At 39.7% G+C, this 26,871-nt stretch overlaps 1 protein-coding gene across 2 annotated transcripts in view; it reads right to left on the reverse strand.

Moving 5' to 3' along the window:
* Positions 1-814: 814 nt before the first annotated feature.
* PDSS2 (decaprenyl diphosphate synthase subunit 2) overlaps positions 815-26,871 on the reverse strand; it is a 185,697-nt gene continuing 159,640 nt past the window's right edge. For both annotated transcript variants that reach the window (XM_077812895.1, XM_077812894.1), the window contains 3 exons: positions 26,465-26,596; positions 19,175-19,210; positions 815-2,977 (listed from right to left, as the gene is read on the reverse strand). In XM_077812895.1, the coding sequence (XP_077669021.1) occupies positions 2,819-2,977; positions 19,175-19,210; positions 26,465-26,596 (327 nt within the window). In that variant the 3' untranslated portion in view covers positions 815-2,818. The remainder of the gene's footprint in view (positions 2,978-19,174; positions 19,211-26,464; positions 26,597-26,871) is intronic.

The raw sequence follows: 26,871 nt of genomic DNA on the forward strand, positions 1-26,871 counted from the left end.
GGGCTTATAACCCTAGCTTTACACTTTATTTTTGGTTTCATAACAAATGGTCATTCTAAACTGTCCTCTGACATTAGTTCCGTCTCTCTTCTTTGTCTGGGAGCATAGCATATGGAATGCTTCATTGTTTTTATTTCTTATACAGCATCCAAAATATACTAGAGCTTCATGTAGCTCTGCACCGATCACTCTAAGCATCACTCCTGAACTGGTGACTAGAACTATGGAGGTAGCTATGCTTCTCCAACCCTCCTCAGCCAAAGGATGATGCTTATAACACATGGCCTTCAGGATGTGGGTGGGCAGAACAGGGGAAGGGTGTTGACAGGAAAAAACTGATGAGCCTTCCTGATCCACAAAATGTGGGAAAGAAGTCATCAGAAACAGAAATATGTGTTTCTAAGAGTACAGAAATAATGATAATAATAATAATAATAATGATAATTCTCAGCAGTGACTGTTCGCTAAAGGATGATGTTGGCACACGAACAAGTGGATATAAACTGGCCATGAATGAAATTTAGATTGGGGATTAGAAGAAAGTTTCTAATTATCAAAGGAGTGATGTTCTGGAATAGCCTTTCCATAGAAGTAGTGAGGGCAAACAACCTAACTGCCTTTAAAATGGAGCTTGATAAATTTATGAACAGGATTATATGACTGGATTGCCTGTGATAGGGAACTTGACTCGATGACCAAGAGGTTATCACTTTCAGTCCTATAGTTCGTATGTTTTGCCTGTAGGGTTCAGTGTAGGGTATCCGTGAAGGATCCAAAACAACAAAAAAAATCATGCTTCCAAAGAGTTACTGGAAGATATCACAGATCTGTTTATTACGAAGGCATTAGTAGGAGACTGTTCATTTTCACCAATTCAACCAATGATGCTACCTGTCTACAATATCACTACTATTTAGTTTTCTTTATTTGTCATCAGTAAGGAGATGTTGATAAAAGTAGTACTTTCAGGAAAAGAAACATATGCCCATCCCGTAATATGCTGCCTGTTTCTTCCATGCTACTGAGCGTTGTCAGTGGAAATTAAGGGGAGTTGAAAGGACTCAGGATGTCTCTGGAGTCCCTCAGCTTCCTGCAAGACCAGCCCCTGAATAACCATGAAGCATTTGAATTAAAAAGTAGGCTCATGGTAAGGAGAAAGCAACATGTGGCTCTTACAAAACGTAATGTTTTAAGACTAAGTCTGATTTATACACAGTTGAATAGAATTACTAATTAACTGAACTTTAGTAAGGTTGTAAAAAGATTTTAAGAATAAAAATAAAATGCTCCAAGAATTCAGTTCACTGTCAAAGGCATTGAAACTGCACTTGTATAAATCTGAGGAAGTACACTGATGTCGCAAGTACACTGTGCACGCTCACGCACACACACACACACAGAGAACTTTAACACATGTAGTTTTATATTTTCCTTTCAACTGAATGCAACATGCTGGTCCGTGATAAAAAAAAAAGCTTTGTGACACCTTACTTTTTTGCGGGGAGGAGGAGTAAAATTTAACAGAAATAACTTCACTTAATGTTTGAGTGAGCGATGTAATGAAATCTGTTTGCTGTGCTAGCTGTCTCCAGATTGGTCTGTAATTACACCACAGAAGGAAGAAAGGTAGCTGAGTCTCAATCTAGATCATTTATGTAAACTCAGCCTTCTTGTCAACGAAGTTCTCAGATTGCATGCATGCAAACCACAAAAATCATCTCCTATGAACAAACTAGAGACAGTGTCAAATTGCAGACTTCTGATATACCTTATATTTTCTGTAATTGGATTTAAAATCTGACACACTAAGGTTAAAAAAAACTTCTCATGTACTATATATTTATTCAGAAGAGTAAAAAAACCTGTGCTAACAGAAGACTATTCCATACTCATTTCTGCCAAAAGATTGATGCTGAACATTACAAATTCACATTTATTTGACTTAAGTGAAAACAAGTGTCACATAAATCTGGGAAATTATTTAGGGTAGGATTGCGCTGAAACAAATTGCTTGATCTGGGGGAAAGATTTTTTTCCTGAAAGCATTGAAAACCTTATCTTTGAGCCAGAGCAAAGTATTTTATACATACAGTATAAAAACACAGGCAATCAATTCTCTTAACTGAGCTAAATTAATATTTGATTAAATATTATAAAGCTCCTACTTACCACGCTTGACACATTCTCAGCAAGTTTCTCAAATACTGAAAGCATTAGGCACAGAGTAATTTTACATTTGAATACATAAAAACAGTGTGAGGAGACATAGCTGCATGTAGACAGACAAAGGATTTTTCCTCATTAATTCCCTGAACTGCCCTTCACGTTGATAAATTGGTACATTAATTCTTAACTTAAACAGCCCTCTCTCTGGCAATTTTAGAAAGTGTTTCTCCTGACACCTGCAGCTTCAGGCCCCCCTCTGTCCTCTCTAGTGCAGGAAAACCACAGGCCACCACATTGGCGCCATCCCTGGCTATGTCCAATCAATAAGGACTTATTTCCTGTCCATTTGCTGAGGTCACAGAAGTGAGTCTCATTAATTATTTCTACTGGTGCAGCCTCAAGTATGCTTCTGGCACGACAAGTGAAAAGTGTTTGACCTTTTTCCCCTAATTTTGTTTATAGCAGTTCCAAAGAACGCATGTTCATTCAGCAATGTGGTAAACAATCCAAAAAAAAAAAAAGAAAAGAAAAAAAAGAAAAGGCAACTAACAAATTTAGTTCTTTTAAAAATACAGGATATTTTTTCCTTGTCCCAGCCAATATCCATCTAGTTGTTTTCTGCAAACGAACAGTTTATTTCTTGAATTGTATGTCATGAAAATCTGGTCACAGCATAAACCATGTTTTCTAAAGCAGATCTGGCCTCAGAGGAAGGGAAGCACTCCAGGGCCTCCAGTGCTCTGTTTCCATGGTAATGACATAGGTCAATAGCTGAAGTCACACCTTTGCCAGCCTTGATTGCTTCTTGCAACTGTTAGAAAACACATGCATAATAAAATCATTTTTGACAATACTTGGTATACAATTATATCTAAAAAAAAGAAACGGAGTACTTGTGGCACCTTAGAGACTAACCAATTTATTTGAGCATAAGCTTTCGTTAGCAACAGCTCAATTATTTCTAAGATAACAGTAACACAGCTGCTACTCTGAAACCAGTAACAATTCAGTATTTCCATTACCTTTTCTTGAGGTAAAGAGGGCAGCTAAAATCAAATCACTCAGAAAGTTCTCATACTATTTGCAAATATAAAGCTGCTCTACTTCAGCTCCTAACTACAATAAAACCCCAATCAATTTAAAAAAAAAAAAAGGAGTACTTGTGGCACCTTAGAGACTAACCAATTTATTTGAGCATAAGCTTTCGTGAGCTACAGCTCACTTCATCGGATGCATACTGTGGAAACTGCAGAAGACATTATATACAAAGAGACCATGAAACAACACCTCCTCCCACCCCACTCTCTTGCTGGTAATAGCTTATCTAAAGTGATCACTCTCCTTACAATGTGTATGATAATCAAGGTGGACCATTTCCAGCACAAATCCAAGTTTTCTCACCTCCCCCCGCCCCTTTTTTTCCCCCCAAAAACCACACACACAACCACATCAATTTAAACTACACAACTACTTCTTGATAATTCAAAATGCTAAGCCTTAGAAGCATGTATGCAACAAAGATGGGAGGTTTTTAAATATCTGGACCTGTCCCTAACCAGATAATTTTTGTGTAGCATACTAAGTCAACATGTCAACCAAGCACTTATTTTCTTGTACTCCATATATGGGTATCACAGGTCCAAATGGATTTATAAATACATATTTTCATATTTCATGTATTATATTATATATTTCATATTAATATATTTTATAAATACATATTTTCATAGTTCATAAATATATGATTCCAGGCAGACTAAGGAGGATATGCACACTCATGTCTCCATCGCTTATATAATTTATTAATAGTGCTCTTTTCGCTCATTATATGTTTAAATTTGTTATAGTGGACAACAGCAAATTTCCTAAATCCAAGTCTGCCATCAATTCTGCCATGCAAACTCAATGCACTCAGTAGGGATGATCACTTTGAGGATGGAATACAGCTCCAAATTGCATCATATTAAATAGGAAAATGTTTCCATGGGATAATAGACATTTTCTGGCAAACTGCTGGAGAGAAGTGCAAAACTTGGGTAAAATGTCAGGTAACATTTGCATGCTTTTTATATGACTTAATTTTGTTGAAGTTCTTTAAGGTAGTCTTACATTTAAGTGTATTTAAAATTGTTTTTATGATGAAGAGCATCCTGAGAGCATCAGCAGAAAGAGGTGAAATTATATTTATACAAATTATTATTGTTTGATTGCCTTTAATATGTAGTCTTCACAGCAATCCCAATCCAACAGCTAGATGAGTGAAAGGACAGGAATCAACCCCCCAGGTCTCTTATCTATTTGTCTTAGGGTATGTCTACACTGCAATTAGTCACCTGCAGCTGGCCTGTGCAAGCTGATTCAGGCTAATGGGCTATTTAATTGTGGTGTAGACATTCAGGCTCGGGCTGCAGACCAAGCTCTGGGGCCCTCCTACCTTGCAGGGTCCTCGAGCTTGGGCTCCAGCCCAACCCTGAAGGTCTTCGCAGCAATTAAACAGCCCCTTTGCCCATGGCAGCTGCAGGTGTCTAATTGCAGTAGATGTACCCTTAGGTATTTATATGGCCCCCATCCCTGCAGTATCTGAGCGCTTCACAATCTTTAATGTATTCTACATGGTTTAATGGTAGCATCTCATTGTCATTGAATCAACCTATCAAATATAGAACTTTTATTAAATACATATCTAAAATTATTATGGAAAATAAATCTTTTAAAGGAATTTTTACTGCAATATATTACAGTACACATCACCATAAATCACTTCCATTCAATATTACTTATACCAATATAACATTAACATATCTAGTTTAAATTATATGGAAATATTTGAGAACCAGAACTGTAAGTCATCCATTTTATATAGGCAGTTGTATTTATACATAATGAATGAGTTTTCTTATCTAAATACATACTAAAGTGGATTCATTATATGTAGTTAAGAATGAAATCAGTTGAAAGCATATTACAGTACTTTAGTGTTCAAGTCCCAATTCATAAAAAATGTATTCCCCACTTAAGTTGGAGTTTTCATGGACTGTGCTTTGGAGGAATACTTTTCCTGAAGCAGAAGTGCCCTCTACAGTTAATTCAACACCTTTTCCAATGTGTGTAAATCACCCACATATCCACGGCCATGAAGGATGGATGGAGTCACTAGTGAGAAAGAGTAATTTTAACAGAATAGAAGGGTTCTTCGGTTGACCCAACCTATCAGCAGGTGTTAGAATTTGCATGAAGATGCTAAATCTGTTGACTTACTGAAGCTCATTAACACTACCCAGGATATTAGGGATGCAGAAGGAGATTGCTGGCAACAATGTACGAGAAAGAAGAAATCCTGGAAGGAAACTTTAGGAACAGTCAAACTCAGCTTAGTTTGAGGATTACATTCTATTATTGGTTTTCAGGTACCAATAAAGCCAAACCCCAGAAAGGGGAAGAGTTTGGAAACTAACATAGGGTCTGCACATTGTTAAAGGCAGAGTGAGAACTCAACCCATTCAAAGGCATGCCATGTATAACTACTTACATGTATACAGCGCCTTGCAACCAAAAGAATCCCAAGCTTATTACAAACTACACACATAAGAATTACCATACCACATCAGACCCATCAACTACCAGATGCTTCAGAAGGTGCAAGAAACCCCAAATAGGGTAATAATGGCATAACCAGCTCATTGGGGAAGTTTCTTCTTAACCCCATCAGTTATTTGGCTCATGCCCTGAAAGATGAAGGCTTATACTTTTAAAAATTCTTAGTAATATTTGTTATCCACATAAATGCTAATCTTTGGCCTCAACAGTATCTTGCGGCATGGAGTTCCAACTTCCTTTTATCAGTTTTAAATTTAATGTCTTTCAATTTCAATTTTGTATTATGGGAAAATAGGAGTTTCTGATATTATGAGACAAGATAAACAGAAGTGGCCAATTTTCCTTCTGTGTGCTATTCATTATTGTGTATGCTTTTATCATGGTCCCTCTCATTAATTTCCTCTTCAAACTAAAAATACAAATCTTGTAATCTTTCTTTATATGGAACTCTACTCATAGGATCACTTCACTCACCGCTGAAATACAGGAATCTTTACAGTGATACTCAACACTGTAAGAGCACACAGCACAACCAAACATCAAACTACAGAATAAGACTGGAAGTGAATATTGTATCCATTGCATTAAAACTACTGGGGAAACTTTAGATCTATAAAATGCGATTACCCAAACTGGATATTGCCCAACCTAATGCCCCTACTCTACTCTTCTAAGAGGTGCTACAAGATCTTTAAGATCACAAACAGAAGGGATCCCACCTTTAAATCTCAGCCAAAAGACAGTTCTGTGCTCCAGAACACCATGTTAGGATATTGGTTTAAAACAGATTTGAGGGAAAGATGCCACCCACTGAACTGCCAGAACTACTTTCTCAGCACCTTGGGTTTTCCTTAGAGGTACCCACATATTGACCAAGCTTGACTGCTTCATTTGTGATTTAATGAGCTCAAAAAGCCACAGGTATTATTGCTGTAGGTGGCTATGTGTGTTTATTAAACAAAATAATTTTAAAAACCCTGCCTAAGTTAACTTATCCTCAATGTAGAACAAGGCATTGAGAATAAATAACCTTCAAAACTTCTTTCCTCCCTACTTTCCTCATAAAAGAGCCCCATTCGTTTACCTCTTCTATCTTCTGAACGGAGCAATACCCCATAGTCCCCTTTCTCCTGGCAGACCACCTGCCTTTCCACTTCCTGTTCAACTCACAGTGCCATCAGCACTACCTTCCAACTAATCTCCACAACTGGACTCCATGCTAGTAAATCCTTTGCCCCCAGTCACCACTGTCAGTGCAATTCATATCCTATCCCCCTTTCAGCTCCTGGTTAAGAAACTAGAAGGAAAAGGAGATAGTTTGGAATGCAGGTTAAATGGATCAGGTTGGATTTCTGACAGTTGTCAGGCACGGAAGATTTGAAACTTGCTCCACCCAGAGTCATGATGTGCTCTACCTTCTACTGACCAGAAATCCTTCCCTCAACCCCTGGGAAATGATCCGAGTAGCTAGATTCCTAATGATAAAAGTTGTTCCTTATTGGAAAACTAGGATAGGATTTTGGTGAGGAAAAAGGATAGCCAGGTGTCACGAAGATATCTGTATGGACCAAAACAAGTATGTTTTGATTAACCATGGGCTTCACCTTACATTGCCTGCCAACTGTATTCTTATGAGCTAGCAAGATTTTGAAACTACAAGAATTCTGTACTTGAGTGGAATACATGTGAAATCCATGATACCAAGCAAACATTGTTATCAGTAGGTCATTCTGCATAGAAGATGGAATGCTACTCATTGCTATTTCCAATTTGTAGCATTAATTTTTTCAGCACTGGGGCACATTTAAAATTTAAGGGCTATTTAGTATTGGGATTAACAATGCCCACCTCTCTGCTGACTTGTCAGAAGTGTGCCAGTTCTGATGATCTTGGTCTCACATAGTGAGAAATAGACTTTGAAACTGGCAGTTCATTTCACATAGGGCACAAGCCACCTATCAGATGGCAACAACCTTTGCATATTTTCTTATTCAGCTGGATTTGAACCATTGATCTAGTGGTGAAAAGATCAATATTCCTCATTCCAGTCACTCAAGCCACTCAGTCCTCCCTGCAAAAATGTCTATTCAAGACAAAACTGGCATATGTAAAGTGAAATTTTAAAAAAAGAGATTAGGAAAGCTGTCAGCCACAGCACAAAATGTAGGGGAAGTGGTGGGCCACCCAGAACAATTACGTTGGATTTCTCTTGGAAGGAACAGCTTATGCAAAAAGGCTACAAAAATAATTTTATTTAAAAATTTGCTGACACTGGAGAACCAGAAAATCATTTGCAGGAGAAAGGATTGTAAGTATTCCAGCCGGGGGGATGATCCAGAGCCTATCAAGTTTATTGAAAGATTTTCCCCTTAATTATTTCTTTTGTAATGTTTAGAAAGATCCTGTTTAAGTAAAGGGACAGGACGTCTACGAGAGCAGACTGCTGGTAAATATTCTGACCCACCCAGACTCATGTGGAGAAACAGACTTCTCCCAGGTTTGGGAGAAAGACTGTATGGAGATTTAAATATTTTATGCTTTTACTCTGAGTAACAGTGTAAAGTGTAAAGTTCAAGAAAGAACTTTTGAATGAAATGAAATAGCTTTATGAAAATAAAACATTAAGGCTCTAGCACTTTTTTTCTTGTCAAACTCGGTTAATTACGATCTCATGTATTTTCTGGGACAAGATGTCAGCAAACAAGTTCGGAGAAGATTTTGTGAATAATATCTAAGGAGAATGATCCTGTAGTTAAATTTCCTGTTCAGGTCTGAGATCCTCAAAGATTATGAGTTTCCTCTAATCCTGAACTGAGCCAATACATTCTGTTTGCTTCTGAGATGTATGGTACTCGCGGAAATAAAACAAACCTAAATTGATCAGTGGTCAAGTGACTAACTAATGCATTAAGTGTTTCCAATGTTCTTTGCTAGCTTTTCTAAATTTGTTTTCTCTCTTGTGGGAACATTCTGCCTAAATAAACAATGATAGTTAGATTGCTAAAATGTTACCTTGAAATGACACCTATACAAGTCACAGCTAATAGATGAATTTTCTATCCTGCCCTACTTTTGCTTTTCAAGCATCTTGGAATGTTTCAGCATTAACTGTTACATATTCGATCTGTTTTTTGTGGCTGGACACATGGTTAAGCTCTTCCTCTTCTTGCCTCCCCAAATGGGAGCTGGACAATCATTTATTTATTTTAAGTGCCACACTTCATAATGTATAAACTCCTATAATCCAAAACTTTCCTTTGCCTTTCCTGGTAGTATACAGAATAGGATGTCACTTGAATTGGAGGGGTAAGTGTAGTTTGCCCAGTATTTGCTAACATGCAACTTGTATTGCAGAACAAATAAAAATAAATCTTTAACTAAAGTGATATAACTGAATCTTTAACTAAAGTGATATAATTCCGTGTACAAAAGTACATTAATAGAATGTTAAGTTTGAACAGTAGGGTGGTATTTCAGAAAAACAGCTCATTTATTTCAGTATGAGATGAATGGAAAAGAAACTTCAGAAAAAAGAAACATATGGGCAGAGACTGAGTCTGGAAAATTTCAGACTCAACGAAGAAAGTTTTAAAAACATTTTAGCACCTGAAATAAAGTAGTAGTAGCTAGAATGAAATTTTTGCTTTAGCAGTCACTCCAGCTATAACATTGTTTCATCAGTGTATTTTATTAACATGTACAGGAAATCATTTATCCATCTGCATTGACAAAGTGTGTATGTTCCTTAGAGGTTTCAGAAAACAACACACCAACAACTCTTCTTTGTGCCCTCCCTCTGATAGGCTAGCCTGATAGGCTTTGCTCAGTAGTTTTAACACTGGAGTGATTTTAAATCAGACACTAGGAAGTAAAGTATGTCTCTTTAAAAATCTATGTGACTTCATTTTATTGTACTTTTAACACAGTGCCACAAGTTGCTGTTAGTGGTGGTCTTATTATTCCATATCATTAACTCAACATTTATACTAACAGTCAGAGACTTGTTTGTGTCTTAATGAAGACAACATTAGGGTGGATTCTATCCTATCAAAGTCTCTGGCAAACACTTACTAGAGGCTGGCCTAGATAGATTAGATCGTTTTCTACCTTTCATTATGATCCAGTCAAGGGCTGGTATAGGAATAGGCATTTTTAAAAAAACCTAAAAAAGTCAAATAATTATAGTGTCCTGCATATAACACAAAGTTCAACAACTTAAAATATGACTGTAATCCTAATAAAGTAGGAAACCTCTTGTTTTGAATGGCTTTAGCATCCTCTTGCAATATTGCCAGCTTAATTTAATAGATCTCAAAGCCTGAAGGGACCATTCTGAACATCTAGTTTGACCTCCTGTGTAACACAGCCATAGAATCTCCCCCAAACTAATTCCTAGAGCATAGCTTTTACAAAAACATCCAATCCAAACTTCCTGTTCCTCTGCTTGGTTTAAATAGAAACAGGGAAGAAATCGGGACCCCTGGAGTTCCACCAGTCAGGTCCCAGAACTGGAGTCCTCGATCAATATTGAGCTTTTAGTTCTGGTGATTGTTAACAGGTCACTGGGTGACAGGTTGGAACTTACTGGCTCCTAAGGATATCTCTACACAGCAACTAGACACCCATGGCTGGCCCATGCCAGCCAGCTCAGGCTCTCAGGGCTCAGGCTGCAGAGCTGTTTTATTGCTGTGTAGACTTCTGGGCTTGGGCTGGAGCCTGAGGTGGGAGCATCCCAGAGTTTGGGCTCCGGCCCAAGTCCAGAAATCTATACAGCAATGAAACAGTCCTGCAGCCCAAGCCCAAGTTCGCTGGCCTGGACTGATCGGAGGTTTCTCTGCTGTGTAGACATACACACTAAAAGCCAAGACCTGTGCCCTGACTACCATCCCTTAACTTTCTCTTTGTTAAGCTAAATAGATTGAGTTCCTTGAGTCTATCACTATCACTGTAAGGCAGGGATCGGCAACCTTTGGCCCATGGCCCGCCAGAGTAAGGCCCCTGGCGGGCCAGGCTGGTTTGTTTACCTGCCGCGTCTGCAGGTTCGGCCGATTGCAGCTCCCACTGGCCACGGTTCGCCATTCCAGGCCAATGGGAGCTGTGGGAAGCGGCGACCAGCACATCCCTCAGCCCGCGCTGCTTCCCACAGTCCGCCACATTGGTCTGGAACAGTGAACCGTGGCACGGGCTGAGGGATGTGCTGGCCACCGCTTCCCACAGCCCCCATTGGCCTGGAACAGCGAACTGTGGCCAGTGGGAGCTGCAATCGGCCGAACCTGCGGACGCACCAATCTATAATGAGTAGGGAAAAAAAGCTGTGTGATCATGGGGGATTTCAATGTGAATGACATATGCTGGAGGTCTCATGCTGTCAGTACTAAAACATCCTTGGAATTTCTAAACATTATACATGACAATTTCCTAACTCAAGAATCATCGCAGCCAACACCGGGAGTTCACTATTAGACCTTGTCCTAACAGATTAAGAGGAACTGATCACAGAACTAAAAATTAATGGTATTTTACGTACAAGTGATCATGACTTTATTGCATTTATAATGTGCAAACAGAATAAAGTCCAGACCAGTAATATGTATACTTGGTGCTTTACTAGAGCCAATTTCAAAAACAATTTTCAAATCAAATCAGCCTGGAGGAAGAATTTAATCAGAAAAATGTGAATGATAATTGGCAATCTTTTAAGAACAACTTACTAGATGCACAAAAAGCCACAATCAAAAAAGAAGGCCGTACTGGTTAGAAAACTGAACTGGTTCAGAGGGGAAGTGAAGGCAGCTATAAAAAATAATATATATATATATACATACCTATATATACAAAATACACATATACATACACACAACAAATGGAAGAAAGGTGAAGCTGATAGTACTGAATACATATTCAGAAGTTAGGAATTCTAGAAAATTGCTAAGAGAAGCACAGGGGTGCAAGGAGAAATCTATGGCCAGCAGGGCTAATGAGAATAAGGAGGAGTCTTTAAAATATATTAGGAGCAAAAAGAATCCTAACAACGGTATTGGTCCCTTACTATATGGAAATGGTAGAATTATGAATACTAATGAAGAAAACATAGATGTTTTCAGTAAATATTTCTGTCCAATATTTAAGAAAAACACAGATGATATAGTCTCATTATACAGTGTTAATACTTTTTTCATTCATCTAGTATCTCAGGAGAATGTTAAACAGAAACCACTAGAATTAGCCATTTTTATAGCTGAAGGTCCAGATAACTTACATTCAAGAGTTTTAGAAGAGCTGGCTGAGGAGCTCACTGGACCATTAACATTGATTTTTAATAAAAGTCTAGGAGCGCTGGGAAACTTCCAGAACACTGGATGACTATTAATATGCCAATTTTTCAGAAGGGTAAATGGGATGACCCAAGTCATTATAGGCATGTCAGTCTGACATCGACACTGGGCAAGATAATGGAATGGCTGATACAGGACTCAAAGAATTAAAGAAGGGCAATGTGATTAATGCAAATCAACATAGGTTTATGGAAAATAGAGCCTGTCAAACCAACTTGAAACTGGTTTTTGATGAGCTTACAAGTTTGATGGATAGAGGTAATAGTGTTAACAGAATATACTTAAAATCTTGTGAGACTTTGACTTGGTACCATACCATATTTTGATTAACATGGCACACACTAAATTGATTAAAAATTGGCTACCTGTTAGATCTCAAAATATAATTGTAAATGGGGAACCATCACTGAGTGGGTATATTTCCACTCTCGTCCTGTAGGGATAAGTTATTGGCCCTATGCCATTTAACATATTTATTAATGACCTGGAAGAAAATATAAAATCAGCACTGATAAAGTTTGCAGATGACATGAAAATTGGGAGAGTGGTAAATAATGAAGAGGACAGGTCACTGATTCAGAGTGATATGGATGACTTGGTAGACTGGCTGCACACAAACAATATGCCTTTTACTATGGCTAAATGTGAATGTATACATATAGGAACAAAGAACATGTGCCAGACCTACACAATGAGGGATTCTATCCTGGGAATTATAGGCCTGAATATCAATGACTCTGAAAAAGATTTGGGGGTTGTGATAGATAATCATCTGAACATGAGCTCACAGTGTAACTCTCTGATAATTTCATATCATTCTAGTTTTTTAATTAAAATGTCATGCAGTGCAAAGTCAAATGCCTTACAGAAGTCTAAGTATATCACATAACACTATTACCTTTATTGATCAAACTTGTAATTTCACCAAAAACAGATAACATATTAGTTTGACAGGATCTACTTTCCATAAACCCATGTTGATTGCATTAATTATATCATCCTCCTTTTGATTATTTATTGAGTCCCATATCAGCCACTTCATTATCTTGCCTGGGATCAATATCAGACTGACAGGCCTATAATTGCTTGGGTCATCCCATTGATGTTTTTTTAAATATTGGCACATTAGTTTTCTTCCAGTCTTCTAGAACTTCTTTGATGTTCCAAGACTTATTGAAAATCGACATTAATGGTCCAGTGAGTTCCTCCGCCAGCTCTTTTAAAACTCTTGGATACAAGTTAACTGGACCTGCTGATTTAAAATGTCTAGCATTTAAATATTAGATATTTAAAATATCTGCATTCAAAAGGAGTTCTTTTTTGGATTTACACATTATTTGATTACAGAATCACCAAAGGAATTAGTAGCAGTGGCTACACCGATCCTGCTGAGACAAAGTTTAATGAAAAAATACTATAGGTCATAAGCTCCTGATATGAATTAGAATCCTCCATCCTTTCCACTTCACTGCTTTTTTGGGAGCAAATCAGTAAATAGGATGTACTGTAGTCCCATGGACTGAACTATGATGATTCTTTGGTACTTAATAAAGTGGAACACTATAGGACTATTGTTACGTGCAGCATGAGATTGTGAAACTGTTCCGTGACAGTGCTGTGGTACATTAATGCACCGACGATGGTGATCAATTCTGAATTTTGGGGAGGGGGGTTACTACTGACAGGACTAAGCTCATTATATTATTGTTATTATTTATTATTTGCATGACAGTTGGGTATCTTCAAGAACCCTTATTTCCTTAAATGTCACCTTTCTCCACCTTTTCTTTGGCTCTTTCCCCCTCACATCTTAAGCCAGTATATTAGTCTCATGCAGTGCAAGAGCTGCTGGGTACATCATTTCTCAGGTGACCTATTTCCAGTACAGGTACAAAATCTGTTTCCCATGTTAACATCCTATAAGTACATTGCTTCATACACAAAGCAATAAATTCACAGAATATATCAACACTGTGTGACATGCCATATATCCCATGCCAGTTTGAAAGAAAGCAATCTGCAGCAGAGCAAATGAATAAGATCACATGTCAAAATTTAAAAAAAGCCCTACTCTGCTTAATTCCATCCTTTCAAGAAATGGCATCAAGGAAAATGCCCATTCCTTTCTGTAATACCATCATAATTGGTGGAAAAATTCATAAGGTAAATGGATGCACTCTGGTCCAGTAGATAGGCCAGAGAACTCCGAGTTAGGGGTCTAGAGTTCTACTCCTTGCTTGGCCACTAAACTGTTGTATGACATCAGACAAGTAACTTCCACTGTCTGTGCTTTGGTTGCCCTACTTTGTCTGTCTGGTCTATTTAGACTAAATTATTCGGGGCAGGAACTCTCTCTTAAAAGGTATTTGTACATTGCCTCTAGGAGATACTGTAATACAAATAATAAATAAATAAATAATTAAACAGGGAAGCTTTGTTTTGGTAGAACTGTATTACTTACTGTGCATGTTAAGAAAAAGGTAAAGCAGATAAAGGTGATTCTGGTAAATGAGATGTTTTGTCATAATAAAGAGAGAGAAATGAGGGTGAGACTAAAGGATTTTCCCCAGATTCACTGATCTGCTGTCTCCAGCAGTGACACAAGTGGCACCTGCCTCAGTCTTACTACTCTTTTGTGCGACTTGAGGCACTTAACACTAAAACAGAGGTAGAACTACTTTTTCATCTCAGGAAGAGACTTTCATACAATACGATGGTGGATCAATAATTTGTCTGGATGTGGTAGTGATGGTGTAGTTAAAAAAAAAAGAACAGGGCATTCAGAGACTGATTAACAGCTTAGTGAGAAAAGGCTTTTTGCAATATCAAAGTCCTTGTGATAGTAAGATTGATATATTGGAAAAAACAGACTAAAAATTCTGCAGAATGAAATGAAGCCATTGGAATGGAAAACTAAGACCCAATTAAATTAATGAAAAGTATTTCCTCTTCATGTCAGAGCCCCAACTACATTTACTAGTGTCTCTGATGCATCACATGGACATTCTTCTTTGGTCAGTACAGACTTAGGGCTACAACTTTAAAACACTGTGCATCAAATGTGTAAATCAAAGTGCAGACACAGACACAAGAATAAAAAGGTACTGGAGGCTGTTTTATGCCATGCAAAAATAAACTCTATGCCTAAAAACAGGCAGGGGGATGGATGGATCTCATTCTTACCTTCATTCATTATTTTTAATTGAAAATTGTATGAATATGTAAAATACACTTGAGAAGATCAACTAAGCAAACACAATTACATATATCCATAATATGTGTGTATAAATTAAAGCAGAATGGATTTTATTAATTTAGTTAAAAAACAAATAGGCTATTTCAATGTACTAAAATGGAAAATAATTGTATAGAAATTAAAATGGTATGCTTTTTTGATGTACTGTGGCCAGGGTTAGCAATCCTAACCTTAATAGAAGAACTATGGAGAAGAGAAACAAACATAATTAAAGGTATGGCAGAACTTTCAGTATGATGAGATTTCAGAAGCTAGGATTATCTGAACTTTGAAAGAAGAAAGATGAGAGGGATCTTGACTGAGGTAGAAGAAGCTTGAATGATGCGGCAAAAAATGCCTAGTCCTTCTTTTTAGTATGAATAGTATGAAAACAAAAGACAGGTTATTGAACTGATGGGCAATAAGGAAATATTTCTTGGCACTGTAAATAATACCAAGGAAATAAGGAACTATTACGTGGTACTGTAAATAGTGAACTTTGAAATTCACTCTCATTCAGGTAAAATTAGAGTAATTGGGTACATCTACACAGCAATAAAAGTTCAATGTGACATGGATATGCCTGGCCCGAGTCAATTGACTCAGGCTCATGGAGTTCAGGCGTGCAGGGATAAAAGGTGCAGTGTAGACATTCAGGCTTGGGCTAGAACCTGGGTTCTGAAACCCTGCAAGTATGGAGTGTCTCAGAGCCCGGTCTCCAGCCTGAGCCCAAATGTCTACACTACAATTTTTAGCCCTGCAGCCTGAGACCTGTGAGCCCGAGTCAATTGACCTGGGCTCTGAGACTCAGTGCTGTGGGTTTTTTATTGCACTGTAGATGTACCCATTAAGTCAAATACTTCAGCTAGATTTTCCAAAATTATAGGGTAATTTCATTTGTCACAATCAAATTTATGACATCTGCAGCTAAGCAAGCCACATTAACACAAGGCTAATCAAATCTCATGCCACCAGGTTAAACCCAAGCACGTGAAGGGTAAAGGAATTCCCTTTCCCACTCAAATGAACATTACAAGTTGGCTAGGTGTATTATGGATTTTTCACCATCCTCTGAAGGAACAGATATTTGGAACTGCTGAGAACAATGTGGGAATACATAGACAAAGCCATATGATCCAGCACAGCAAATTTTATGTTAATCCTCTTATTTTACAGCTACAAAAATACTATTGTGACAATAGAATAGAAGTGCAACAAGTCAAGGAAAAAGCCATAGAGTTTTTATAAGAATAAGTAGTCATCACAGAAGTTTCTCAGAGATGGACAGTTGAAGAAAAATTCATTTTGGTTCTTCTAAAAAATTAACAGGATTTGAGAAAGTCACACCACATGAAATGAGGTTTTGTCTGCTGTGGGAAAAATATCTACTGTAGTCCTATAAAAAGGATGATTATCTGAAGTAACAGTAAACTCAACTACAGAAATAATCTATAACTTGTTAGAATAGACACACATTTATAGAGTTTTTCGCACGGAACACTAGTCTACATATTAATTTTCCTTTAGATACATACTATACTGGCAGGATGAGATATAGAGCCTTTCATCTCTAGGACACTGTGACCAAAAGTTATTATCTGAGATCTCTTCGGTAATAGATGTGAAAGTGGTGTCAGTCCACTTCCTAGCTGATGGTTTCCACATTGCAGCTAACAACTATATTGGAGCGTCCTCAGAGTAGTCAAAGACTGAACAGGGATGGAAATTCAACTATCCTTACATTCCTTTATGTGGTGCCCCCAGTACACAGAGATGAAATACAACAGAAGAAAACAAAAAATTAAATCCATGAAAATAGGTTTTAGAAATTCTAAACAAGGACCACAAATAGGGAAAAAAAAAATAGGGTGACTGGTTTTATTTACAACTAGAAACTTGAGTGAAAGACTGTCAGCATGCATATTAATGTGAAGATTTCCCTATTACTAGAGATACCCTGTGGACCTCAATTTTAGCTCATGCAATGAAAGGGAAGGTTTCTGGTTTCCGTGTTCAGTTCACAAAAAAGCTGTAATGCGGAGGTGTGTAGGAAGCAGCTACCAGGAGAGGGAAGACTCCCTTTTATGTACGACATGGGGATGAGGTGGGAGGCAGAAAGGTAAGAGTGCATAATATCACTGTAAAGATGTCATGGTCAGCAGTGCTGGATTAAAGAATTTTGGACCCTGTGCACTATAGAAACTGCTCCTCCCCACAATTCACTCAAATTTGGCTCGGCTGCTCCACCGTCATGACAGAGGGGCAGTCAGGCCAAAACTGAGTGGTGCTACAACCCTGCTCTAGCTCTGCTCCAGCCTTGCATGGCATAAACATGGGCTGCTCAGCAAAGTGCTCCTGCTTCAAATATTTCCCACCTCACACCCAGACACCTGAATGTTCCTACTACTCCACATATACCGCAACAACCCAAGGCGCTGAGTTTCTAATGTGCTGGGGGCTGCTCCCCCTGGCTCCACCCTAGGCGCTGCTCCCACTCTACCTCTTCATCCAAGACCCCACCCTGGCTCCGCCTCTTCCTGTCCTGTTCTGCCCCCTCCCCTGAGTACACCCAGCCCTTGCTCCTCCCCTCTCCCCCCAGCACCCTCTGCACACCACGGAACAGCTGATCACGACAGGCGGGAGGTGCTGGGGGAGGGGGCAGAAGGCGCTGCTGGGGGGTGCTAAGCACCCACCATTTTTTTTCAGCACCCACTGAGTCAGTGCCTATGCAACAACCCTCCACCCCCCCCCACTTACCCTGACAGCCCCCCCCACATCCCAGTAGCCCTGACATACAACTTGTTCACCTCAGCTCCATATCCACAGCCCCCCAAAAAGGCCCCATCATAATTTAGTCCACTACCTCGAATACCTCCCACTCACCCTCAACACCTCACTCTGCAGTCCCCCAACACTACCCGCATAGCCCACCAACAACAACAACTTGCCACCAGCCCCGCACCCCCCAGACCATCCTGAAAACTCATTGCTGCCCCCCCCGCCTCTTAGCACTTCCCTCCCATTCCAGGTGGCTCCTCCCATTCCTAGCTCCATTTACTCCCATAGCCCGCCCGGTACTTTCATGGTGTGGGTCAAATTTGAGTGAGTGATGTTGCCAGGCCACAACACCACTCACTGAAATTTGGCCCATCTGCTCCCATATCATGAAAGAGGGACAGCCCAGCCCAGCTCTGAATTGTGCTGTGACCCCGCCCTCCAGGTTGCAATGCCACTTACTCAAATTCGGCCCCTCCACCTCTCTGTCATGAAAACTTGGCATATTGGGTCTCAGGATGACCCACCCAAATCCAGTGGTTGGGTCCACCCCGGAGATGGGACCCTGTGCAGGTGCACTGAGTGCACATTGGTTAATCTGGACGTGATGATTAGGAGGCAGCCTGAGAATGATTAGCTTAATGAAATACAGAGAACACAAAAGCAACAAACTCTTTAGAAGAGAAAATATTTAAAATGTTTAAAGTCTGAGGAGGCAAGAGGGATAATGAAAGTAACAATAGTAGTAAAATGGCCAATTTTGATACTTAGTGTTTAGTTTAATACAATTGGTTCCCTATATCAAGTAGTCCATCTGGAACATCATAGGCATAACCATCTGGCACTATCATTGTCAGGACACAGGAGTAGACTGATCAATGATCTAACCTGGCATGACAGTTCCTATGTGATGGGACCATCCTAATTGGCTACTCTTTGTTATAGAAAGTTAAAATGTCTCAGATAAATCTTTGACTAGAATGAAAAAAGCTTATCTGGAATATAAAACTTAAAAATGAAAGCATTAAATTTAAAATAAGATGTAGCCTTAATGTAATTTACTCACCTTAGTAAAGTCCATTAGATTCCCTTTATTTTGTGCCTTAAACATAAAAAGAAAGATTAAACATAAAATGTCATCTGTTACAGACTATTGTTATTTTTCTAGACCTTCTGCTTCTCTGTAAGAAGCAAGAATGAAATATGTAGCAAGCTATACATTACAATTAATATTTTAAAATTAACTAATTTCCTTAAGATTCTGAATTTTAAAAAAACAAATGAATATTTACTAGCTGAATGCCTCATTACAACATGGAAAGAGATTTCAATGGACACAGGCACATCTTTGGATATCTACAACATTCAAAAGTTCTATCTAGATTAGACTACAGTTGATTCTTCAATTAAAAACATTTTAGACACAAGTAACAACTTCCTCCAAAAGCTTGCTGCTCGTATGGATTGAAAAAACCAGAGATCCAGACTATACAGTGTACTTCTGCCCAACAATAAAGGGATCAGAGTTATAAACAAAATCAATACTAGGTTTTTTTCTGTTTGTTTGTTTTTTAAAATAACTAACCCCATCCAGGAACAGCTTGCATGTACACAGAGGGAAAAAGTCTAGACTCGGTCATTTTAAAGAGATAATGTCAAAGACAATGTCAAAGCTGGTAGACCTAAAATTAGACCTCACAGCTGTGTTTTGGCTTGGAACCATGCATATACACAGTGTCATCCCGTTGCTCATTCTCTGTGCTGTACTTAAAAGTAATCAGGTATCAAAATATAAAAGAATATTTTCTAACATGTTCCAGAGAAAAAAGAAAAGAAGTACTTGTGACACCTTAGAGACTAACAAATTTATTTGAGCATAAGCTTTCATGAGCTACAGCTCACTTCATCGGATGCATGCAGTGGAAAATACAGTGGGGAGATTTTATATACACAGGGAACATGAAACAATGGGTGTTACCATACACACTGTAACGAGAGTGATCAGGTAAGGTGAGCTTTACCAGCAGGAGAGCGGAGGGGAAAAAAACTTTTGTAGTGATAATCAAGGTGGGCCATTTCCAGCAGTTGACAAGAACGTCTGAGGAACAGTAGTGGAGGAAAATAAACATGGGGAAATAGTTTTACTTTGTGTAATGACCCATCCACTCCCAGTCTTTATTCAAGCCTAAATTAATGGTGTCCAGTAGCAAATTAATTCCAATTCAGCAGTCTCTCGTTGAAGTCGGTTTTTGAAGTTTTTTTGTTGAAGAATTGCTACTTTTAGGTCTGTAATCAAGTGACCAGAGAAACTGAAGTGTTCTCCGACTGGTATTTGAATGTTATAATTCTTGATGTCTGATTTGTGTCCATTTATTCTTTTACATAGAGACTGTCCAGTTTGGCCAATGTACATGGCAGAGGGGCATTGCTGGCACATGATGGCATATATCACATTGGTTGATGTGCAGGTGAACGAGCCTCTGATAGTGTGGCTGATGTGATTAGGCCCAATGATGTGTACCCTGAATAAATATGTGGACACAGTCGGCAACAGGCTTTGTTGCAAGGATAGCTTCCTGGGACAGTGTTTTTGTTGTGTGGTTGCAGGTGAGTATTTGCTTCAGGTTGGGGGACTGTCTGTAAGCAAGGACTGGCCTGTCTCCCAAGATCTGTGAGAGTGATGGGTCGTCCTTCAGGATAGTTTGTAGATCCTTGATGATGTGCTGGAGAGGTTTTAGTTGGGGGCTGAAGGTGATGGCTAGTGGCGTTCTGTTATTTTCTTTGTTGGGCCTGTCCTGAAGTAGGTGACTTCTGGGTACTCTTCAGACTCTGTCAATCTGTTTCTTCACTTCACCAGATGGGTACTGTAGTTGTAAGAATGTTTGATAGAGATCTTGTAGGTGTTTGTCTCTGTCTGAGAGGTTGAAGCAAATGCGGTTGTATCGTAGAGCTTGGCTGTAGACAATGGATCGTGTGGTGTGGTCTGGATGAAAGCTGGAGGCATGTAGGTAGGCATAGCGGTAAGTAGGTTTCCAGTATAGGGTGGTGTTTATGTGACCATCGCTTATTAGCACCATAGTGTCCAGGAAGTGGATCTCTTGTGTGGACTGGTCCAGACAGGGTCCCTCTTGTATATTTTTAAACTGTTCCAACTCATAAAAAACAATACAGATGCAAGATTCAAAGTGTTGGGCTCCAGTGTATTTTTTCACTGGGTCATGCAGAGACCCGTATTTTGCCTAACATACACATTTTCTATATACAAAAATCCTTCTTACCTGGGACACACCTCTTTGTTTCTCACTTTATTTTCTTTAGCATCCTCTGCTTGTCAGACAATTTATTTCTCATTTTATTTTCTTTAGGACCTCGTTGAGCTCTCTTAGCTCTAAAATAGGTCTAAGACCCCTTTTACTTTGGGGTTAGGATGTAGAAAGAACAAAACCCCTTTCCCCTGAGTAACAGAGGGACTTTCTTTATGGTGCCCAAGAGAAGGAGAGACTGGGCCTCCTGTAGTAGAATGACCTCATGCTAGAGGTCCCTGAAGAGGGACAGGGAAAGCGGGTTGGGGGATAGGAATAAACTGAAGGGTGTATCCTAATTCCACCATGCGTAAGACCCAATGATCCTTGGTGATATAGGACCAAGCACTTAGGAAGTGGAATAGGTAATTGGCAATTACGGGGATGGGAAAAGATGGCACTAGTATTCTGTCCTTGACCAATATATCAGACTGTTTATTTGAAGGATTCGGTTTGCTTGGATGAACTGGCAGCTGTGGAGGAAGAGGAAGGTGGCAGATGTCTTCTGTAACCTCTGCCCTTCTTCCTGGACAGGTCCTGGATATTAGTCATGAAACTTCAATACTGTTGGAAGTACTGTGGGCAAAAGGGCTTTCTCTTTGTTGTGGCATATATATTCCCAGAGACTTAAGGGATACTTTTGAATCTTTGAGACTATGCAGCCTCTCCTCAGTCTTTCTGGAAAAGAATGAAAGACTCTCAAAAGGGAAGTGTTGGATGGTGTGTTCAGTCTGTTGGTGGAGACCAGATGACTGCAGCCATGAACACACGTAGCATAGTGATGGCGGAGGCCATGCCTCGAGCGGCAGAATCAGCTTGCAAAGCCATTCTGATAACTAATTTTCCCTCATTCACCATCACTGAAAATTCCTGTTTCAGCTCGTTTGGAAACCTGTCCTTAAATTTTGAAATGTTATTCCTCAGGGGAAAATTGTAACAACCCAGCAGAGGCTGCTCGTTTGCAATTCAAAGCAGTAACCTTCCTGTTGAATAAAGCTTCCTTCCAAATGTTAAGTTTCTTTGCTTCCTTGCTTTTTGGTGTGGATGCTTGGTGACCCTGTTTCTCCTCTCTTTCATTAGCTGAAGAGATTACCAAGGAGCTACCAAGAGGGGGATGATTACAGAAATGTTCAAAGCCCTGCCAGGGGACATAGTATTTCCTCTCTGCTCTTTTAGCGGTAGGGGGGCAGGGAAGATTGGGTCTGTAATGGCACCCTGACAGGCTCCCCATTAAATCGGGAGCATTACCCTAGAAGGTTCCACTGAGGCTAAAATACCTACAAGCCTGCACAACTTTTCCTGGACCTTTTCTGGTTGGATATCCAGAAGCACAAACATCCTCTTCAACAACTCCTGATGGTCTTGGTAATCATAAGCAGGTGGAGAAACAGATTCTGCTACCATTGCCTCATCAGGGGATGAAGATGAAGAGGCCAAGGGCTGGTGAGACTGAGCCTCCTCCACTTCCTCCAGCAGCAGCTCCTGAGAGTGAACATCCATATGCATGGTACCAGGTCCAACACCAAGGGTGGGTTGACTCTGGTGTAGGTGCTCACAACGCACAGCTGAAAAAGCAGGATGTGAATGGTGTTGGGATGCCCTTGATTGAGGAGGTAGACTCCAAGGATTCCAGAAAGGCCACTGATAGGGCACTGGACCCCAACTATGTCTGGGCCATGCATCCTTGTCATATGGGCCATGCTGCAATTGAGGCGGGTACCATAGTGAGTAGGCACTCCATGGGAGCTGATGAATGTGCACAGGTTGTGACATGTAAGAACTGACCTCAGAGTCCAATAAGGAGTCCGCTTCTTCTGACTGGGAGGAGCTGACCCCATTGGTATTGGGAAGATAGGTTCATAGCCTGAGGATGGAGGCACTGGCAAGATCATGTGTGGTTCCCCCGGTCAGTACCAATCCAAGAGGTACGTTAACTGTCGGGTCTGACAGTACCGTACAATGTGTAGAGCTGGAGCAAGAAGAGTAGACATCAATACCTTTGGCATGGGTGCCAGGTAAAAATTCTGAATGGCCAGGGAAATGGGTACTGACAGGTTCAACAACTCTCTAGTGACTGCATAAGCTTCGGATGTGGACGGCACTGGGAAAGACTCCTGATCCTGCGGTATGGATATCTGAGCAAACATTGAGGCAGAAACTGTAGGAATCAGTCTCAATAGGCCTGACTTTAGCTCTGGAGACAATGATCTTCCATGACTTGAGGCCTGCACTGGAAAGTGCCTCTTATTTGAGCACACTTACATGTCCTTGCATGAGCTAGACATCTACTCCAAAGATTTTGAAGTATCTTGTGCTGAGTCCTTAAAAGATTTATGGTGCCTTTTCTTTGGTACTGGCAACAGCAATCTCTTCCCTCAGTACAGCCAAATCAGGAGAAGCACTGCTAACCCGCTCTGAAGGCTCTAATGATGGATGGCGCACTGACTCCAATAGTAAATCCTTAATTCTGGCTGCTCTGTCCTTCTTAGAGCAGGGCTTAAACCTCTTACAAATATGTGACATTTGTCACTGACCTGAGATTCCCACAGCGCTTAAGACAGATGGAGTGAGAGTTCTTGGCAGGCATTGATTTGCTGCAAGAGCAACAGGACTTGTAGCCTAGAGACCAAGGCATGATTCTGGAATTGGCACCAGCACAATTATCAACTATTATTCTAATTCTAAAATATGCTAAAACTCTCAAAACTAACCAATGGGTACTATGTACAAGACGAAACAAAGGACTTGCAAAAGTAACAGCAGCAGCTCCAGCAACCGTCATGGGTGGCAACTGAGGGGATTCAGGGGTGGTTCTGCCATTAATACCTTCACACAGTAGTGTGAGGCAGCAGAGGATCTTGAATTGAGGAAAGGTTAAAAAAAACAGTGCAGGTTTAGTCTTGAGAAAAGAAGACTGAGGGAGGACCTGATAGTCTTCAAATATGTTAAGGGTTTTTATAAAGAGGGATAGTAGTCAATTGTTTTCCATGTCCACTGAAAGAGGACATGTAGTAAAGGACTTAATCTGTAGCAAGCAGTGCCGTCCAGAGGATTCAGGGTGCCTGGAGCAAAGCAATTTCGGGGGCCCCTTCCATAAAAAAAAGTTGCAATACTATAGTATTCTGCGGGGCCCGGGGGCAAATTGCTCCACTTGCCCCCCCTCTGGGCGGCCCTGGTAGCAAGGGAGATTTAGGTTAGATATTAGGAACAACTTTCAAACTAGGAAGGTAGTTAAACTCTGGAATAGGCTTTCAAGAGAGGTTGTGGAATCCCCATCACTGGAGGTTTTTAAGAACAGGACTGACCTTTCAGGGATGGTCTAGGTTTACTTGGTGGGAGCTGGATGAACTCTCAAGGTCTCTTCCAGCCCCACATTTCTATGATTCTATTAATTGAACACATATAAAAAAGTATTTGGATTTGCACCGCTAACCTTTACTCATAATGAGATGTTTTTTGTGGAAGCTGCAAAACTATCATCAACTTAAGTTGCATTGATGAACAAATACATTCTAACATATTATCTAAGAGGATGCATGGTAGATTTCCCATTTTGTATTTTGATGTAATGATAGCTAATTGAAACACTACTTGCTTTCCATGGGGGAAAAAAACAAAAAACAAAAATCTTTTACCACCCTATTTTCCTTCAGTTAGAATTGCTTCAGTGCGTGCATAATGTCCCTTTTTAGTTTAAAAAGAATTAATTAGTGGACAGACAGAACTGGAATCCTGCAACCTATTCTGGATTCTGCAGATGGGAAATTGCAGTGAGAGGGTAATGGTATTATCACAGCGCAGTTTATGAAAGCTTTTGAAACATATTCATCCAAATCTATTTTCATTCAACACATACAGGAGTCTTGTGTCAAGGCTGCAGAATTCTAAGACTTTTAGTCATATGCTGAATTACCATTCTCTAACTTTAAAATTAGAAGGCCTCAGTTTGGTCAGAAAGAATGTATTTTTCCTGTATGAGAGTAAGGTTATATTCGCCTATGAGAATGTATCTAACAAGGCTCACTACTGCGACTCCGCCTCTTCGCCCACAGCACATGAAGATAGTTCTGAGCCTATCAGTCATAAATGTAGAACTACTCATAAGCCCCACTCCTGGCCTCTCCTCCTGCATTTTACTTTCAATTTGAACAGCTGAAAAGGCAGCAAAAGAGCTCCCACCTCGAATGTGAATTTCTGGCTCTTTAGTTTACAGTGGTATCTCTCTTTCATTTTCTAAATTATCTTTGAAGGCTAATTAGTTTAGCCATTTTAATTTGATTCTGGTCATCACTCTATCTACTGGCACCAAAATGGCCAACATGTTGAAGACAGACAAGGTACGGAGGTAGAGCTCTTCTTGTCAGGTACAGCTACAATGTTATGGGAAAGGGGATATCTGTACCACCAGAACTCACATGCTGAAATTCACCAGCAGGGCATCCAAAACTAATACTAATAAATCTTTGTTCCACATTACCTCATTACCACCAAAAATCTTCCTGACAAGGTGGGCAGCTTGCACAACTAGGGTAGGAACCCTGGGAGGGTGCTTTCCAAGACTGTTTAGACATGGGGAACCCATGCAATTGATGTAGGCTCACTAGATGGTGCTAAGTCTTGCCTTTTTTTGGGTGGGTCTTACTTGTTCTTGTCCTCCTCCTTGTGTCATTATTATTTATTTAGCCTAGGAGCTCTAGTTATGGACCAGAACCCCACAGTGCTAGACACTGGACAAACACACAAGTTTGCATTACACAATCATCTTGTTCTTATCTATTAATCTTATTAGGGAATTACTAGAGGGAAAGAGGAATTTGGAGCTAAAAGTTAATCTCCATGTTTCAGCAGTCAAAGAGACACTGAATAGCTAGGGAATGGGGTTAACCTCTATATCCTCTGTCTTTGAGTACTCTTTGCTTCTGTGTTTCTTCATAGATGGCCCCATAACACTGAGCCTAGAGTTTTCCAGAAGCTGGGAGAAGAGGGAGATGAATGACCAATCTAAAAATTATTGTAACACTACAAATTCACTTTAAACTTAATTTATAATTTACCTCTCTAATCTGCTTAATCCAGGCTTCCCTTCCAAGAAACTCCTGATGCAGGACTACAGGAGCAGAATTTAAACTAAAAGCCACAGAGTCACTAGATTTTCCTTTAATAAATGGCTGGAGGTCCGAGTGTAGCTGCAAGAGAGGGTGAAAACATTTTTGTTAAATAAAAAAAGACTGGTACAACTTAGTTTTTAGGGATTGAAATGATTATCTCTAGGTAAATAAAAACTAATTTAAAGATTAGAAAACCCAGAATGATGTGAATAACTCCAGTGCAGACTAAATTCACATAACTTTAGGAAAGGAGCACTGCTGGATTAACAAACCAGAAACTTCATATATCAAAAAACTCTTAACATTTAAATTACTATACTTTTACCATATGTCAGACAATGGTGGCCTTAGGC

This window comes from Eretmochelys imbricata, chromosome 3 (genome assembly GCF_965152235.1).
Source record: "Eretmochelys imbricata isolate rEreImb1 chromosome 3, rEreImb1.hap1, whole genome shotgun sequence".
NCBI lineage: Eukaryota > Metazoa > Chordata > Testudines > Cheloniidae > Eretmochelys > Eretmochelys imbricata.